The 18,793-nt window shown below is 40.6% G+C and overlaps 2 protein-coding genes across 2 annotated transcripts in view; one reads left to right on the top strand and one right to left on the bottom strand.

Moving 5' to 3' along the window:
• EAF1 (ELL associated factor 1) overlaps positions 1–4,363 on the bottom strand; it is a 20,310-nt gene extending 15,947 nt beyond the window's left edge. The window contains exons 1-2 of the mRNA XM_054274013.1: positions 4,184–4,363; positions 663–757 (exon numbers count right to left, since the gene is read on the bottom strand). Of these exons, the coding sequence (XP_054129988.1) occupies positions 663–757; positions 4,184–4,286 (198 nt within the window). The 5' untranslated portion in view covers positions 4,287–4,363. The remainder of the gene's footprint in view (positions 1–662; positions 758–4,183) is intronic.
• METTL6 (methyltransferase 6, methylcytidine) lies at positions 4,351–13,468 on the top strand. Its single transcript, XM_054274012.1, has 6 exons — positions 4,351–4,401; positions 6,023–6,406; positions 7,086–7,220; positions 8,416–8,586; positions 10,304–10,445; positions 13,060–13,468. The coding sequence occupies exons 2-6, from the start codon at positions 6,125–6,127 to the stop codon at positions 13,206–13,208; spliced, it is 879 nt and encodes a 292-aa protein (XP_054129987.1). The 5' UTR covers positions 4,351–4,401; positions 6,023–6,124; the 3' UTR covers positions 13,209–13,468.
• Positions 13,469–18,793: the final 5,325 nt, after the last annotated feature.

Raw genomic sequence — 18,793 nt, forward strand, 5'->3', positions numbered from 1 at the left:
TAAGCAAATCTAGTTCCAGCACATGAGCACTTTCTTTTGTTTTGGTAAGGAAACCACTGAACCTTCAATTACAAACCAGCTGCACCTCTGAAGAGATTGATCACTTGTTTTATTGCTGTTTGACCATCATCCTCACACAGTAGATCTTTATGGCATCATTAGGGAAGGAAGTGGATGGGAAACTACTTCATGGCCACTCACCAGGACTGTCCCCTTGCTTCCACTGATGAAGCTAAAGGCAGGGAACCCTCTATGCCCTATCTGTACATGATTGAGAAAGGCAGGAGCTTACAGGTCTGCCTGTGGGTTCTGAACATCCAACCTTGACTGAAGCTCGAGTGACATTGCCTTTACACAGCATTAAAAATGGATGGGAACCAGGTGTACAGCTCCAGCTAATAGTAAAAGTCTCCTTGCCTTTTAAGGAAGAGTAGGAAGGAAGGAATCAAAAGTAAAGAACAATTTGGCAACATTACAAATATAGCCCTTTATAAAGAGCCAACTGTACAGTCCTTTCCTAAGGTGGTAAACTATAAGTCTGGCTGCTTAAATATTGAACCCACAGTGTTAATAAAGAAAGTGAAAATAGCATTTATATTAGAATGTAACAACAATGCAAATTTGTTGGAGAGTAAACAGGAGCACATATATAAGAGACTTACTGGAATATGTGGCAAAGTGATGGTAACATCATCTCCTTTACCCACTTGGAGATCCCCCTCACAAGACGTATCAATCGATGCTGGCTTAAAATCATCTAAAGAGGAAAACAATTGTGATTACATTTGTTAGAGTCTCCAGAAGCATCAATGTGCCCTGCAAAGAGCCACCATACATTTACTGTGATTATAGGGAATAGTTAAACACACACTAGTGTTTACAGCAGGGTGGACTAACACACCAGTACATTGTGACTCTGAGCTTCCCTTTTAAAACAGAAATGAGGTTGTAGATCTTGTGTTCGAACACCAAAGCAGACTTCTCCAAACCCCAGGCTTTGAGTGGCACTTGGTTTTACTGGCAAGTGTAAAACTGTACCAATCAAACCCAAAAGAGTAACAACTTCCAAAACCCTGGGCTCTGCTTAGCTCTTGCCAATTGCAAACCTGAAGACTCCTCTGTGACAAACACTAATTTAATGACACTTGTGGAGGCTGGTAAACTGGCTGAGAAGCTGACTACAGTCCCCTTGAAGGACAGTCCTTAAGCAACAACCTCTGGTCATGGTGAGGAAAAAGCTTCCTCCAGAATGCATTATTGCCATATTGATATTGCCATATGTTGATTCTATGTGTCCCACTGGCCTTTCCCCTTTGTTCCACGCCTGTGCCCTCCTCTCATTTGTTCTGATGTTCTGCCCCACTCCTTGCTATCCCTGTATAAACTCCTGCTCCCTGCACCCTTTTCTGGCAGGAGCTCAATAAAGCCCCTCTGTGGAAGCCCATATGAAGACTCTGTCCCTTCCACCCAGGATGTCTTTTTAAAGACACTTCTCTGGGAAGGTCACAGCACTCTCACCACCTCCGCCTGCCAAGACAACTGTAGCTTTGAGTGGCACTTGGTTTTACAGGCAAGTGTAAAACTGTACCAATCAAACTCAAGAGAGTAACAACTTCCAAAACCCTGGGCTCTGCTTAGCTCTTGCCAATTGCAACCCTGAGGACTCCTCTGTGACAAACACCAATTTAATGACACACACTTATTTAGTCTCACTGATATTTCAGTAATTTCTTTAATGGCCATCTTGCCTCCACAGTAGTGCTAAAAGCTCCCCATGGGTGGAGGAGATCTCAGCTCTCACTTATGAGGAAAGAGAGAGGTGCTGATCTTACTTCAGCAGCTTCATGCTCCTCCAGAGCCACTGTGGACAGAAAGGATCAGTAAGGGGAGGCACTGTACTGGCTTTAAACTTACACTTGTTTTAGGTATTTATGCTCTGTTGTACAATGCTTTGTCTCCCAACCAAGGCACTTCTGTTTAATGTATTCATTTGAACTAAGAATATTTTAAATTAAAAGTATTTTCTCCTCATTATTCTGTTGCGCTGGTAAGCCATAAAATAACAGGAAAAAACCCTATCAGAACCTCTAATATCTTGAGAGAGGATTTAGACAAACTGAAATAAAATCACACAGCTATAGGCTAGTTTGCCTTGTGTTTGTTTTTATAAGAAGCCTGCATTCAACTCTAGCATCCCTGCATCTGAAGAGATGCAATTATATTAACGATTGAGGCTTTTAATTACTGTATTAGTTATGAAATTAATACCTCAGAACAAATTTAAAATATAATTCCACTATGAAAAACACATTTGCAGGAGAAAAACTCCCAACCCTGACTTGTAATAAATTCTCATTAAGAGGATGTTAATATTTAACTGAGTTTTACTTTGACAGCACAACAAGCAGAATCAGACACACTTGACTTAATTCTCATGCCTTAACTGCCAGATCAAATCATAGCCTTCAATTGCTCATCTGAGCAATCTGTTTCTAGCTATTGTTTCCCACCTACTTTATGTGCAAGCTTGCTAAATAAAATAAACCAGCTGTACAAGAGATAGTGTCTTTCCAAAATGGGATCAAGAATTCCAACAGCACAGTCACCAACTTAAAAGGAATATCACTACCAGACTTCTTTCTTAGGCACAGCAATATAGAGTTACTTTAAACAAACACTCAACTAATTGTTTTCATTTTGTTAGCATGTGCCTGGCTCATGCTCATGTAGATGGAGAGCACATATTTCCCTCCAAATATACCCACAGCTCTTTTCCCAAAAATCAGATGTTTCAAGATGTGTTTTTCAAGGATAATCCAGTTTATCAGTACAAGAATGAAGTATCTTAAGAAGGCTGAAACAAATATGTCCTACAAAATCCTCTCTTTGTAGTTTGTGTGAAGAGGATTATGGCAATAATATAATGTTTGGAACCCAGATAAATCATTCCAGAACAACAGTTAGGGGAAAAATATACGAAGACAACGAACAAATCTCATTTAAAAGTCACAGATGGAAAATAGAGCATTCAGAAAGATCTTCTGAAATAAAACTGCATTCTTCCAGTTGTAGTCTGAAGACCTTTGGCTTTGCAATCCCGTAGGAAATTGGTTATTGAAGCACTTTCCATTCTAGAAATCCAGTATATTTCCACCTGGATATAGTTTGGGTTTAATTCACACAGGATCAGGCACTTGGGTGACCAGTATCACTGAAACTACTATTTGTGGTGTATGAATATGGGCAATGAGACCAGGCCTGTATTTGTGCATCATAAGCCAAAATATCCTACTGCTTTTTGTATAAATTCTCCACTTTCACAGAAAACGAGTAAATTATAAGTTTAGTATTCTTTACATTTACTCTTGGTGGTTTACCAGTCATTTTAGTAATAAAAATTGGACTAGTTTTGCTCAGATTTCTTGCACCACAAAATTAATGTGTGGTAATACAAGGAGTTCCTCTTCAAAACAATCTACCTCAGGATTTATCTTGCATTTATTAGGAATTACTGTATGTGTCTGAGTCCCTTCTGCTTGCTTTCCTGGCATACTGATTTATTACAGCTGGCTGGAGCCGGGACAGCCAGGGAGAGCTCTTCTGGGACACACATTGCTTCATCAGGAAAACACCCAGCTACAAACCCAACTCTGGATGCTCGGGCTGCCTCTCCAGGCCGGGCCTGCGGTGGCACCTGTCCTGCAGTTCATTGCCACAAAGAGAAAAAAACAAGACGGCAAAGCCACCCCTTACGGAGGAACTCTTCATGCTTCCGAGCGATTAATGGCAAACTTTCTAAAGCTGTTCCTTCGCCTTGGCCTGTCTCGCTCAAACCGCCTCCCCGCCAGCATCCACCCTCCCCTTCCTCCCGGCGGGACCCCTCTGTGGGGAAACACTGGTGGGGAGGAAAGACGGGGGCTGAGGGAGCGGGAAAGGGGGAGACGGCTGTGGAGGGACAGCGGGGAACGGCGGGTAGCAGGGCGCTGAAGGGGACAGGAGGGAAGGGGGAGACGGGCGATGAGGGGGCAGGAGGGGAGCGGGTAAGAAAGTGGGGACGGAGCCCCGCGATGGCGGAGCGAAGGGGGCGAGGAGAGCAGCGGGGTGGGCGCGGCAGAAGGAGCAGCGCAGCCGGGGGACGGGACGCGAGCGGGGAGGAAGAGGCGGCCGCGGGGGAGGCGCTCACAGCGGATGGTGTGGAAGGAGGCCTTGGGCCGCCGCTCGAAGCTCTCGCCCAGCTGCAGCGGGTGCTCCTCCTTGTCCAGCAACGAGTTCGCCGAGCCGTTCATGGCCCCGCTCCCGGCCCGGCCGGTTCCTTCCCTCTCCTCCGTGCGCTGCCGCCCGGCGTCCTCCCGGAAATTCTTGGCTTTCCCTTCCGGGAACCCTCTCCGGGGCTGGCGGCGGGTACGGCGGGGCGAGGCGGGCGCCCGGGGCCGGGCTGGGGCTGCTGCCCCGGGGAGGGTCCCGGGGGAGGTGGGAGCCCGGCGCTCCCCGCCCTCGGTAGGGCAGGGCAGGGCAGGAGGGACTTTCCTTCCCTTCCCTGCCGGGGTATCCAAGCCCCGGCTACGCTGGGGCAGGAGCTGCTGGAGGGAAGCCGGTTCCGCGTGGGGGGACCGGAGGATCACACGGAGGTGTTACATGTTTGTGGGCTTAGCTCTGGATTAAACACCTTTAAAAGGCTCTTTAGCCTAAGCATGGGCTGTTGCGACTGAGTTTATCATCGCGCTGCCTTCCCACCGCAGCAGAGGCGTCACTGAAAGGACCGGCTCGCGTTTGTTTGTTTGCGTGTGCGCTCCTTCTGTGATGAAATAATGGAGCGTGCCTGGGGTATAGGCGGATGTAGAAATACGGCAGAAATGTTGCTGATTAAGTTTTTGTTTGTTTGTTTTGATGATATGCTCTTCTTGAAGAGACATCCTTTCGAAGGAGCCTCTTCTTCATAACCTCTTGCGCTGTTCTTGGAGGAAAAGAGGGTGTGTCTGTGACAATGGACGGAATTCTGACAGTTCTTCCTTTGCACGCTTCCGTATTTTGTGTTTGTGTCATCATGCATATATCATGATAGCATCATATATAACATGTGCATACAACCCATGTTATGTGGCATAGAATGTATTTTATCATAAGATAAAATACATAAGTAGTACTCTTGTTTGTTTGTTTGTTTTAGGGTGTGTGCTGTTGTGGTTTTGTCATTTCCTTTTTGGTAAATTGACCCCAATGCCTGGCTCCAGGCACTGATGTACACGAGTGCTGTGTGTTTGCTACCTGGGCTTCCCTGCGAGTTCCTGGGCCATGCAGGATTTAATTGCCATGTTCCATCATCCAGGATCTGCATGTTTATGACAAGGCAGATGTCAGAACCAGTTTAACATCAGAGAAAATGTTTGACTCCCTGCCCAGCCTGTATGAAGCTCTTTCTGTGAACTTCTGGAAGTAAAACCACCTGTGATTGCTTAAACCAGCGTGAATCCTCAGAGGAGGCAGTGGGATGAATGCTGGCACAGGGCAGCTCTGGGCATTTTGGCCACAGTACTGGTTTTGTTCCTTCCTTAGGGGATGTGTTATAAATGCTGTTGTTTTCACCAGTGTTTTCTCACGGACCTGAGAGCAGGAAGGAGAAATGCTAATGTGAATACACTTTGTTTCATTAATTTGAATGACATTCATCTTAAATGTCGTCTGTTCTTAATTTACCTTTTTTTTCTGAAATGTTCTAAGTGAGGTTAATGAGAAACAAAGCCCTTGCTTTCGTTCTCAAGTCTCTTTTAGTGAAAATAATGTTAGAGCTGCACCAGCTTTTTCTTGTTGGGTTTCTAGAATGCAGAGGGAAGACCAGGAGACTCTGAAGTATCCTCTTTAACTTTGACATCAGTATGATGTCGTATAGAGTTCTTAGCTTAGATGAAGGTTTTCTGAAATTAAGAGAAATCTGGTGACATATAAGTCCATCAAGTAGGACAAATCATTAAAGTTGTAGTATGTGCATACTGTAATTTTTTCTCATTTTTAATTCTGCTTCTAGATCCTCGCTTATTTGACCTAAATTAAGTGATGGAATCATACACTAAAGAAAAAAAATCATCCTTGGGTCTTTGGTGTTCATGTTTGTGTGAAAGAATCTAGGATGTTTCAAGAAAAGGTGTCAGCAAATTGCTTAAATATAGTACCAACATCTACTGAAGATGGTGCTTTCCAAAAGAAAGGCCATAATGCTCGAGTCCTTAGCCCAGAAGAAGCAGAAAAACTGGCAAAAGATCAGGTTTTGGTGTCTGAGTTCAAACAGCTAAAACTGGAGAAAGAGGCACAGAAGAACTGGGATCTGTTTTACAAAAGAAACAGCACCAACTTCTTCAAGGACAGACATTGGACAACCAGGGAGTTTCAAGAATTAAAGGCATGTCGTGAGGTGAGATCTGTACAGTTCTACTGTAAAAGATGGGATTGATTGTTTCCAGGGGAGTGAATAATACTTAGAGCAAAGCCATTTGGGTAAGAGCTGCCACATGTAAAGTTTGCAGTGCCACGTGTGTTTTCTTCTAATAAAAAAGATAACTTCTCAGAATCACATGCATCAGTTTAGTTCTAGTTTATATTTGGCCCTTACTGGATGGGGGTGCTGTTCATAGCATCCTGGATGCTGAGAGTGCAGTCTGGAATATTTGGTTTTCGAGTCCTAAAGTAGACAGCCTGTCTCTGTGTGTGCAGGCTGGTGCTCTTCAGTACACTGCTTTAGAGAAAAGCATCCAGAACTGCAGGCTGAACACAGTTAAGGGGAATAGCCAGATGCATCTGTTGTTCCTTACAGCTGAGTGAAAGACAAGACAGAAATAGCACAAGTCTGTTGATTACTTAAGAGATAGATGACTGAAAAAATATTAATATGTTCTAAAATTATTTCTAATTTTTTGGAAATTCAGGATGTCTGGGTTTTAATGTCAGATTATGCAGTGGCTGTCTACTTTAGTTTTTTTGAAGAATCATAATTAAAATTGATTCTAGCTTTTAAAATACTGGTTGAACAGTGCCTCTGCTCATGTGATGAGAAAACAAAAATTATGTTTTGTCTTGTATTGCTTCCTCCCCAGTTTGCAGATCAAAACCTGACCATTCTGGAAGCAGGCTGTGGGGTTGGGAACTGCTTGTTTCCACTCTTAGAAGAAGATAAGAATATTTTTGCATATGCCTGTGATTTCTCTCCTAGAGCTGTTGAGTATGTGAAGGTTGGTGTGATATTTAGAACTTCTTTTAGAGTGTTTTTTAGAAGCTTCTAAAATTACAAATGACTGTAACAACAGACTTCTCTTGGCTTCCTTTTTGTAGGAGGGGTGGGATATGCTTTGCCAAAAAAATTGAGACTGATGCATTTCAGTGGAGATCCTATGTAAGAAGCCAAATCATTGCTCCAGACTTGGCTTTTCAGTGTCAAATTAGAGCATTATGGTATATTACTTGAATGATTTATGAAGATAGTGTTTTTTGGGTGCACTACTATGTCTCTGTTGACTGTGCAGTAAAAGCAAAATTTCATTTGTCATGGAAGCTTGCCCTTAATAGAGGGAGTCCCAAGGAGAACCTTAAAAACAAGGCTGGGAATTATTGTTAGAGGGATTTGTAACCTGATTAGCAGTAGGTATGTTTACACTTAGTTATGGGTACTGCAGTCCAAAGTGGAGCCCTGCAGCAGAGTTGATGGGGGCTTTGGGCATTAAAAGCCATTATTAAGTTTGTAATCACAGGTAAATTTGTATATATCTGTTAACTGAAAGCATTGTGACCAAGAACCACAAGGCACAGACAGCATTTATCATGCAAAAGATGGGAAGAAAAATGCCTGTGGCAAACAGAAGAGGACAGCAGCTCCCTGGGATGCTGTGGCTACACCCCAAGATGAGGTTGGGCTGAGCCTGTGCCCTGGGTTTTGGATGATTTAAGGGCATCTGCCTCCACAGCTCTTGCTGAATTTATTTTTTGCCAAGACTGGGGTTTTTATTTTCCACAGCAAACCTGTGGGCTAGAACAGCCCAGCTGCAAATTATGTGACAGAAACCCCAAATGTCTGCAATCTACCTGTAGCTCAGGAGCTTTACTTTCATCACCCTGTAATATGTAATTTCTTTCAACAGAGTTTATGTATTCTTTAAAGAGTAGATGCAGTTGTAAAACAGAAATAGTATGTTTTCTGAATTGTCTTAATGCATATTCCTTCTCAAACTCATGGGAACTACTAGTTGTAGTTTCACTACTGTAGTTAGCAGCAAAGAATTTCTGATAGCAGTAACCACCCGTTGGAGGTTAATATTTTCTTGCCACTCTGTTTTGTGTCTCTCTACTGATTAATTTCACAAGATTTTTACTTCATTGTAGCAACAAATGCTGCTAATTTTCAGTGAAAGCTTGCTCTTTTAATGTCCCTAGAAAAATGCCTTATATAGTACTGAAAGATGTAAAGTGTTCCAGTGTGATCTTACCAAAGATGATCTTCTAGACAATATACCAGCAGATTCTGTGGATGTTGTCACACTTATATTTGTGCTTTCTGCCATTCATCCTGACAAAATGCATCTTGTCCTGAGGAACATTTACAAGGTAAAACCAGCTGATTTTACTGCCTTTAAAGCACTTTCCTTCTTTTTAGCTCAAAAGTGTATTTTTTATCTGAGAAAATTACTCTCTTGCAATGGTGAGTTTTCATATTATATTCCATGGATGTATTTCATTAGTTCACTGAGTAGGCAGGACTAAAATATGTTTTACAATGTCCTTTTTTTTTCCTTCTGGTATTGTGAAATTGTTTGGATTGAGGCCTAATTCATGCCATCAGTGTAATAAAAATATACATCATATATGGCCTTAATGTACTTGAAAGGGGCCTACAGGAGAGATGGAGAGAGATTTCTACAAGAAAGAGCATGTAGTGGCAAGGAAGGGGGAGTGAATTCAAAGTAAAGATTAGATTTAGATTAGATGGTAGGAAGAAATTCTTTAGGGAGTGTTGGAACAGGTTGCCCAGAGAGGCTGTGGATGCCTTACTCCTGGAAGGGTTCAAGGCCAGGAGAGATGGGGCTTTGAGCAGCCTGATCTGGTGGAAGTTGTCCCTGCCCATGGCAGGGGGTTTGGAACCAGGTGATCTTTCAGGCCCCTTCCATCCCAGGTCACTCTCTGACTCTGTGATTTTAAAGCTGTCACTTGGGCTGTATGCTGTGAATAATGTTTATATATTACAGAGCTGTCTGTGTTCATAAGGTGTGAATGATAGTGAGCCAAAATTAACTTCCAGAGATCCAGTGACCTGCAGTTAGGATGTTGCTGTTATTATGAAACATATTTGACCTGTGGTGATTTAACAGTGGAGTGTTCAGAAGTCAGCATTAATCTAGAGAGACTCACCCCTCTAAGCTGTCTTTGTTAGTTGGCAGACTAGGACAGGCCCACCCAAAGGGTGATTTAAACAAACTGAACTGTGACTGTTCTGAATTTTCCTGAGATGTCATATATTGACTGCAGAGGAAAACAATCTGTATGTTTTTTATTTTTGCATATGTGTGTATTAAGGGTCTTGTATTTTCTGATATTATTTGGCTTATTATCAGCAGTTTGAAAAAGGAATATTAGGAGGTTTTTTTGTATATCTCCAGCTGTTTTCCAAAATCAAGATTGGTTCTTACCTCATATAAGTATTTAGATACCTAAAATCAGTGTGGGCAATGACCATGTATTTATCATTTCTAAACTCCTTATGGCTTCCTTTCTTTACCAAAAAGCAATGTTAAAAACCCATTATGCACTTTGCTAAAATGGTTTCTTATTTATTTCGCAACATATTGCAACATGTTTCTTTCACCCGCGAGAAAAGAAATGTCACAATATTCCAAATTTTATTGTTAACCATTAAACAAAATCAGGTGCTAGCAAACAGGCTACTAGCTAACAGAAAAAATGCCCTCATGGGAATTTTTGTTAAACTGTGTATTTTCTTCTTTTTTCTCTGTTTGAAGAGTGTTGCTAACTGCTAAGTTGCTAATTTAGCTATCAGTACCCAAATAGGTATTCCAAAACTAGTTATAGTCTTTTATTCATAGGGAAATATTTTTAAGAGTCAATCCAGTTTTTGCACCACCTTTTTGTGGCACAGGGAATAAATTGTATATCTGTCTATAGATATAGATATCTATCTCACTGTTGTATTGACCATGCTAGTCCACCTTGTCTTAGTTACCTGTGTCTATATGTGTACAAAAATAAATATACCTATGTATGACTAAATCTGTTTAGCTTATTAAAGCCTGTGTGTATTATGTGACAGGTATTAAAACCAGGCAAGTGTGTCCTGTTCCGAGACTATGGCCTGTATGATCATGCAATGCTCAGGTTTAAATCAGGCAGCAAACTTGGGGAAAACTTTTATGTCAGACAAGATGGGACAAGATCGTATTTTTTTACTGAAGGTAAGACATGTTGTAGAGTGCTTTCTTTTCTGTGCATCTTCTGTTCAGACTTTCTCCAGCAAACTGCCAACATGCCCATGGAAGTTTTATTTTGTGTGGATGAACTGTTAAATTGTGGTTTATTTCATTTACCATCCTTTTTGGGAAGTAGCAATTATTTAGACTGGCAGAACTTCATGGAGCACTTCCTTGTTTATAAGCTTGTTGTATGTGCTGTAATTCTCCAGGAGCAGGAGTTTCTGAATTAGCTGAATTTCATTCAGATTTGTTACCTAAGGGGAAAAGAGCTGTGTTCAGTAAGAGAATTAATCATCTTCATGAAGCAAGTAAGCAGTTCTTTTGGCATCATTCTTTGTGCAGGTGAGCAGGATGAGATCTATTGACGTCTAAAAGCAGAACCATGACTGCGGCACTGAGAAGCTCGTGCACAAATCCTGCTGGGATAGCACTGACTGGCTGTGGTCACTCTGTCTTCTAGGGTTTGTTTTTTAGTGAAGACAATGCAAAAAACCATCTCCATGTGATACAGTATTTAGTTTTTGTTCAGTGCTCATAATGGTTTAGGAGGAAGGGTAGTTTTTGCAGTTTACTGGTGGAGAATTTGAAGCACAGAGACACGAAGGAATTGCTTAGACTCTCACAATGAATTGGGTTTACAGCTTGGCTATAGCTTCTAACTCCCTATTCCTCATGTTAAACTCACTACTCCCTCCATCACTTGTAGAACATTGTGTAACAAGAACTGTGAATTTATTTATGTGGGGTACTTTGTTTTTAAGTCTAAAGCAAGATACAGCTGCTGAAGAGACCGATTTGGAGCCAAGTAAATGTTATTCATATTTCATGCCATAACATATTGACTAATTGCTTCTGATACATAAAAACCATTAATCTTGTCTGAGCTCCCCCTATTCTTCATAGGACAATGATGAAATTTAAGATAATGCAGTGCTACAAGTTCATTGAAGCATTTCTAGAACTGTTATTTATTTAGTGATTTTTAGCTCTGTTTAAACAATTAGCTCTTACAAAGAGAATAGATGCTAAAGGGAGCAAACAAGAGACTGACCTATCTCTGGAATTTTAAATCTAATTTTTATTGTGTTTTAGAATAGTTTCTGAATGAGAAGTTCCTTGCTAGTATGCATGTTTCCCTTGCAAAAAGAATTGAGGTAGGGATGAGGAACAGGAAGGAAGGAGAAAAGAGAGAATTTATTTTATATGGCTTGTGTCAGCAATTGTTTTTCCTTGGGCTGGTCTGTGACTGTCTCACACATCACCTCTGTTCCCATTTTTAATCATTATGATCTCATTCATTTCACAGATTTTCATATAAACATTGCTTAATACTTGAGAATTCTTTTGTTACTGGAGACATGACTCCTATCATTTCCACAGAGGTTGCAACTCTTGCTATTTTTAATTTCTTTAGCACTACTTTGGTACACCAAGTTATTGCTGCATGAGGTGATTTGAATTATACTTGTTTATAATATGGCAGATGGCAACACCAAACTTCTTCCATGGGAAAAACAATCCATTCTTCTACTGTTTGAAATAATATTAAATTTGTGGAGGAATGCATGGTTGTAGTTTTGTATTATGAAATATGTGCAACTTCCTTACAATAAGATTTCAATAGGTCCACAATGGAGTGCTGTTTATTTATATTTCATTGGTGTGGGTGCCTATTTTACAAGAACACAGCATGTTTACAGCCATGATGGGCTTGGGTTGATATAATCCTGCAGTGCCACCACAGTGGGTGATCTCATCTTCCTCAACACACCATCTCTGGTGGTGCTTCCTGCACCCACATGATCACTGTTTCATCGAGCTAATCCCCCTGAGCAGTGAAAAATTGAATGTCTTTGTTTTCTATCAAGTTTAGAACAACTTAAATTTACTGTGGAATTGCTGCCTAAGTGAACTGAGGTGCATGAAAGGAAAGATTATGATTTTTAATTAACATGGCAAGTCAATAGCATGAGCAGACCTTCCTGCTGCTCAGGTCACTCTGTTTGTGAGGTGCTTCTGCCTTCCTTAAGGGAAATAGGCTCTGAGTGAAATTTTTTTGTTTATGGAAAATACTTTCAGTTCAACTTAGTGGAGTCTTGGTACCACCATATCCTCTTGGCCCTTTTGTCAGCTTTTCTGTTGAGCAATTGCATGTAACATAGGATGTTATTCTTCCCTGAGCAGAGGTGCATCTGCACAGCTGGAATACCTTTGAAATATTTGTGGTAAGTGATGTATTCAGCTAGTGAAGGTCAGCTGCACAGAGGGAAAATGCACTGGTATCAGTCACAATGAGAATGACAAGGCTTAATAAAAATAAGAGATGTGGCAATTTTTGTAAATTCAACTGAGTAACTAGCTTAAGTCCCAGTTTTACAAGCTGTTTTGCTTAGGTTGATGTTTCCAAAGGAGATCTTTATTGATTTTTATTCAGCAGTCTGCCCACATAGAACAGCTTGAAATCTGAAGGCTTGTGTGATTTTCATGCTGTAACACATAAGAACATATGCTTATATAAATGCTGTCTGGTGTTTTAAAAATAGTTTAAATATAATATTTCGTCTTCTTTTTTTTTTTTTTTTGAATTCTCTTTCAGAGTTCTTATCTCAGCTTTTCAAGGCTGAGGGATATGAGCAAGTGGTCAATGAATATGTGCAGCGAGAAACTGTGAATAGGAAAGAAGACTTGCGTGTTCCAAGAGTTTTTCTTCAAAGCAAGTTTCAAAAGCCTTTCAGGGAGACATAAGTTCTTGCTGATCAGCAACAGCATTGCTTGTTTGAAATGGAAACTAGTACATAAGCTGTGTGCTCATCTTTCTGGTGAACCAAAACTGTTGGCATCCAGGACCTCTTGTTGGTTTCCATCCTAGGATACAAAACATGAATTCTATTTCTAATTCAATTTTAAGACTGTTAAGTGATGCAGGCAACCTGTTGAGCATCTGTATTCCTGCTTCTAAAATAAAACCTGTGCCACATTGTTGGAGGATCATGTAAAGCATATAAATAAACTTCCATTTTTATTAAAAATTATTTTTAAATAAGTATCCTGTGTTTCCTGTCACTTGTGATTTTTGAGGCTTGTTATAGTATTTCATTCACTTTCAGTACTTGTCGGACTTCTGTGTGTACTTTCTCAGATACAGGAGTGAAACAGACTCAGTGAGCAGTATAGTATAAGCTGCCTTAATATTTTAATAATGGTATCTTTTTAATATACTCAGCACTTAGATGTGTAAATAAATGTTTATATTCTAAGGCAGATCCTAATTGATCTGATTAGGTCCTAATTTATCTGATTTCATGCTCAAAGAAGCATGTTAGTGGATAAGGTTGTATTTATCCCTAAATAATTTAAGATGTTATTCATTTAATGTGCAGAAATATTTGAAGTTTTGCAAGTCAGTTTCTTGTTTGAAACTGAAATCAGCAAGTCAGGAGTATTTCTTTGATATGCAGTGTAGTCAGCTGCTTCTTTCCTGGGCAGAGGTCCTAATTCTTTTCCATCACTCCCAGGAAAGTTGTGTTGGTCTTTGCTCTTGCTGCCACTAAAAGCCACTGTACTGTTGCTGCTGCAGATGTAACTGCTCAAAGGAACTTCATCCTTTCCTTACAGCTCTTTGCACTGTGGCACTTTGCACTGCAGGACCTTTTCTGTGCTCTTGGATGATGTAGTTTCAAAATCATGCCTGGGTCTTTAACCTGCATTTTGAGCAGCTGCTCTGCAGCAGAGGAAGGCCAGGAGCATCCGGTGCCTTGTGCAATGGCCTGTGCTGATCCTGTGTAATGTACACAGTTTGCAACTGGGGAAATTCCAGTGAAATGCTCAGGGGAGATCAAATGCTGGGGCAGGCCCCAGTGAAGTTTTGGAGCCTTCATTCTTGGGAATACTTGGAAAAAGACTGAAGAAAAAGACTTGGAAAGTCTTGGGAAGGACTTGGAAAAAGGCCCTGAGCATCCTGTGAGTGTGAGGGTGGCCCTGTTCTGAGTAGGGATTCAATCTCTGGCTGTATATATGAGTATGTGATTGCTTGACTCAAGCTGTCATTCCACTGGACTTGTGTGTTGTTAGATGACCCAGTCATACACTGATGTGGACCAGAGGTGATTTTTCCCTCTGTTTATGACATAGGATATAATAATGATTTTTTTTTTCCAGGCTCTTAGCACTGGGTGTATTGTGCATGAAATGAAAGAAGTAATAATTTTCCAGCCTGAAGCTTAATGTTACAAAATTAACCAGTCAAATTTTCTTTAACAAATTGGAGCTGCCAAAGGTCTTATTCAGTTGATATGGTTAGAAATAAATTTGCAACAGATCACAAATCTTTGGCCTCTGAGAAAAAAAAAAGCTTAAATCATTCACAATTCTCCTAATGACCCTTTGAGAAGGGTTATTACATCTCATCTCCTTTTTTTTATGGAGAGTATTATCCCAGAGATTTATGCATTGCTGGCCCCTGCTGTGCAACCCATTAGCTCTTTCTGTCATGCTAGTAATAAATATCCAGTAACACTTACAGTAAATGAAAAGCTATTGCTAAAAAGAGATATAATGATGACAGCACTATCCTAATCTGAGTTATCATTATTTGGTGGCTTTCATCAGCACATGTTCATCTTTAGCATGGCAGTTTTGCAATGACCATGTGTAGTCTGAGCACGGTTGATATTTAGTGGTGCTTGCAGCCTGTAACTCCAAGTGCCTTTCAGGACCGCAGGCTTGTTCCTTTTGGAGTATACAGCACATAAATGCGACTGAAGGAATGCCTTGCATGGTGCCTTATCTCATGGGGCTGTGTGCTTGTCATCACATGCAAATCCAAGTGCGATGAACTGCTCATCCCCAAAAGGAAATGAGATATAGGCAAGAATCAAAAATATTAATCAGAAGACCTGAGTCAGCCCAACAGACTTAGCTAATAGACTCAGACAGCCACTGAGCTCCTTTTTACACTGAACCATTGCCAGAACAATAATTCATGCTTTTGTGTGTGGCTATAGCTTCAGTATTTCTGTGTACACTTTTTTTGTGTACCAGCATGTTAAATGGAGTGCAATATTTCTAACTTTTTTATTATATCTCATTCAGTCTCATTTCCAGTCAGACCTGCAAAATGAAGTAGCATGCTTTAATGCCCCTGCCAGAAAGATCTTCTGCTGTAGTTCTCATAAAGCAGATGTTATTTTGAGATGAATGGCCAGAAAGGTTAATTTAGTTTCTATGACTCTGCTTCTGTGGACTTTAAGTCATGGCAAATTTTTGTAACTGTGGTAAAGTTTGAGGAAGTTGAGTCAGCTTTAAGAAATCCTTGCCTCATCATGTGAGACATAGTAACATAGAGACATAGATGGGATGCATGTGGTTGCTGCAGTGCTGACTAAAGGGGATCTACTCTGCCAACTCTTCAGCTTTCCCCAGCTCAAGTAAGCTCACCAGCAGCACATGCCAGCAATACCTGTACCTTGTGTCCTTACTTGAACAAACTGCAGTGATAGGACAAGGAGTTAGTGGTTCAGACTGAAGGAGGGAAAATTAAGGTTAGATGTATGGAAAAAACTCTTTACTGTGCGGGTGGTGAAGCACCAGAAGAGGTTGCCCAGAGAAGTTGGGGGTGCTCCTTCTCTGACAGTGTTCAAGGCCAGGCTGGATGGGGCTTGGAACAACCATGGCAGGGGGATTGGAATTAGATGCTCTTTAAGTCCTTTCCAACCCAAGTCATTCTGGGTAGAACTGTCCTTAGGGAGATGTAGTAATCAGGGATAATGTTGTTAAAATTACTTGAAAAAAGAAGATATGCACTGAATCATGCTCACCTTGCACAAGCAAGCCACTGTGCTGTGATTGTAATAGATGTCCTGATTGTTCTTTGATTTGTCTGCAGTCAGTGGAGGCTGCTGAGGTGACTCAATTGTCTGAAGAAGACTGGCTTTTTGTTCCCCTTAAGATGAACTAGCTGCTGCATTTGGCAAGCATAAGCAGTAAGTTCCTTTATGCCAACACCCTATTCTGAGCAATACTTAGAATAGAAGGAAATAATTGTTGAAGTAGTGGGACTGAGAAAACCCTTTTTTTTTTAATGATTTGGTGCCCTGAGCTTACATTCTCTGATGTTTAATAAAGTTTGAACTTGGATTAAGGTTTTTCCTGAAGTCAGGGAGTCCTAAAGGCCACTATTCAGTGTGGGATTCTTTGATGTCTTCTCCTGGAACTGGACATCATGTATTAAGGAATGATGTTAATGAGGGCATGGGTAAGGTCTGACTGTCATCTATTTTCATCAAATTTACAGAAGTATGAAGTCTTTGAGTTCTCTGACATTGTGTGTCCTTTCTGTCAAAGGACAGCTTCTGTCAAATTTGATTGATGTAGTCTGATGTGTGACAACAAGCTAGGGCTAGACAGAAACCCACACAGGTATTGTGTCTGTACTGTATGGATGGGTGAGCTTTCTTTCCTTAGAAATATGCTCTATTGAGAAAAAAGCATTTGGACTTTAAGGTGATAGTGTCACAGCAGGTTTTATGCGGTTCATTTGGTAGCTAAAAAGCTATTTCAGGTGCATCTTCCAGGTACCTGAAAGCTCCTTGGGTTCCAAAGGCAGAATATTTCAGTAATTAATATAATACTAGAGCCATGGTTGATTGTGCATCACTTCTATGAAACCAAGTGCTATAAAAGTGAGACCTGAAACTCCAGCAGCTGTAAGCAGCAGCAGTCACTGTAAAACATACAGCCTTGGTCTCCTAGGAGAAAACTGGTATATGAAATTGGAAATGTCATTAATATGCTCACCTGTTATAATTTTTTTTTTTGCTTGATCTGTTGAACAGTTCATACATCTGAATATACTGAGAGACACAAATTACAAATTAGGAAGTGCTTTATGGAAGAGTTAGCTGAAATGTGCATTTATATGTATATATATTTGGAGAGTATATCAGTGTTGAGCATCAGTGTGTGAAGGAAAAATGGTAAGATTATGTTTAAATTTCTAAGCAAAAAAAAATCTCGAGTTTCACAGATCAGGGATAACATATAATAAATTAAGCTGTTCATCTGAAAAATGAAATTTTGGAAATGGAAGCCTGCAGGTTCCAAAATTAGGCTGATGTTCCAGGGAGGCAGGAAGGTGGCATCTGATTGTGTGTGGTATTAGTAATACATGCAAGACTCTGTGGGAAGCAGAATTTTATATTGCAAAGATATTGCTGAGATACACTTAGTGAAAATAGATAAGTATTTTTTAAGGAGTTTTATCTTACCATAATATAGCTGTGATGAATTTTTCACTGGTTATGATTGTTATTAGGAAAGACTGTGAGCCATTTCAAACATTTGGGAGCAAACATTTGCTAGTTATACATACTGCAAAAACATCTGACCCTTGGGTGCAGTAGGCTCAGGATATGAATATATTTGTGCTCTGTGTTTGTGATGTGAGTTCATTTATTAGAGCACAGGCAGATGGTGAGCCTGCACTGTGGGGAGGCACACAGAGGCATTGCTTGCAAAGATAGAAGCCATTAGCCAGGTAAGATGTTCCATTAGGGAACCTTTTTCATTCCCACTTCCTAGGCTGATGTGCACTGTTCATTGTGTTTACAGCAGGGTGCTGTGAAATCAGGGAAGACAAGGACACAAGAAAAAGACTACGTGATTCTTCCAAATTAATAGTGATTTTGTGTATTTCTACTTAAATGATTCTGTTTGTGACCATTTACCCTCTTTCCCAGCAAATTTTAGGTCTCATCCTTGAAAAATTAGATTGCTTTTGAAAATCCTTGCCAAAGACATAGGCTTAACTTATATGCTTGAAAAATATATGATGTGAAATATTTAGAAAGGCAGCTGTGTGACTGAAAATACAAATCCAGCTCTGTTTTCCTCCTTTGACTTGAAAGAGACTTTATACTTCACTGTCACTTCAGTGCTTTTTTCACAGTTCCCACTTTGAGGTGCTGTGCTCTCTTAAGTCAGATGGCACCAATCAACTGCAGCTCTGCTTTCTGATGCCTGTAGCATCCAGAGAACTTGGAATGGAAATAAATGAGGGCAGCTACAGGGAAAAGTCAGAAAGTAGGCAAATTACAGGTAGACAAGCCTCCTTACTGTCTAGGCTCCACTCAGTATTTTTCCAGAGTCCATTTCTCTGGACCCTTGGATTGCTGTTGTAAACTTGGTACAGCAGAGAAGCTGCTGTTCAAAGGGATAATGATATCTTCATACATATGGGATTGTTGTGCATCTGAAATTTAAGGATATTCATGGGCTTTTTTGGGATTTTTTTCCCCCAACTTAGTCTTCAAATTTCTGTTTGAAATAGGACA

Source organism: Melozone crissalis, unplaced genomic scaffold (assembly GCF_028551555.1).
Source record: "Melozone crissalis strain CALT ecotype California unplaced genomic scaffold, PUWL_Pcris_2 ptg000016l_1, whole genome shotgun sequence".
Lineage (NCBI taxonomy): Eukaryota > Metazoa > Chordata > Aves > Passeriformes > Passerellidae > Melozone > Melozone crissalis.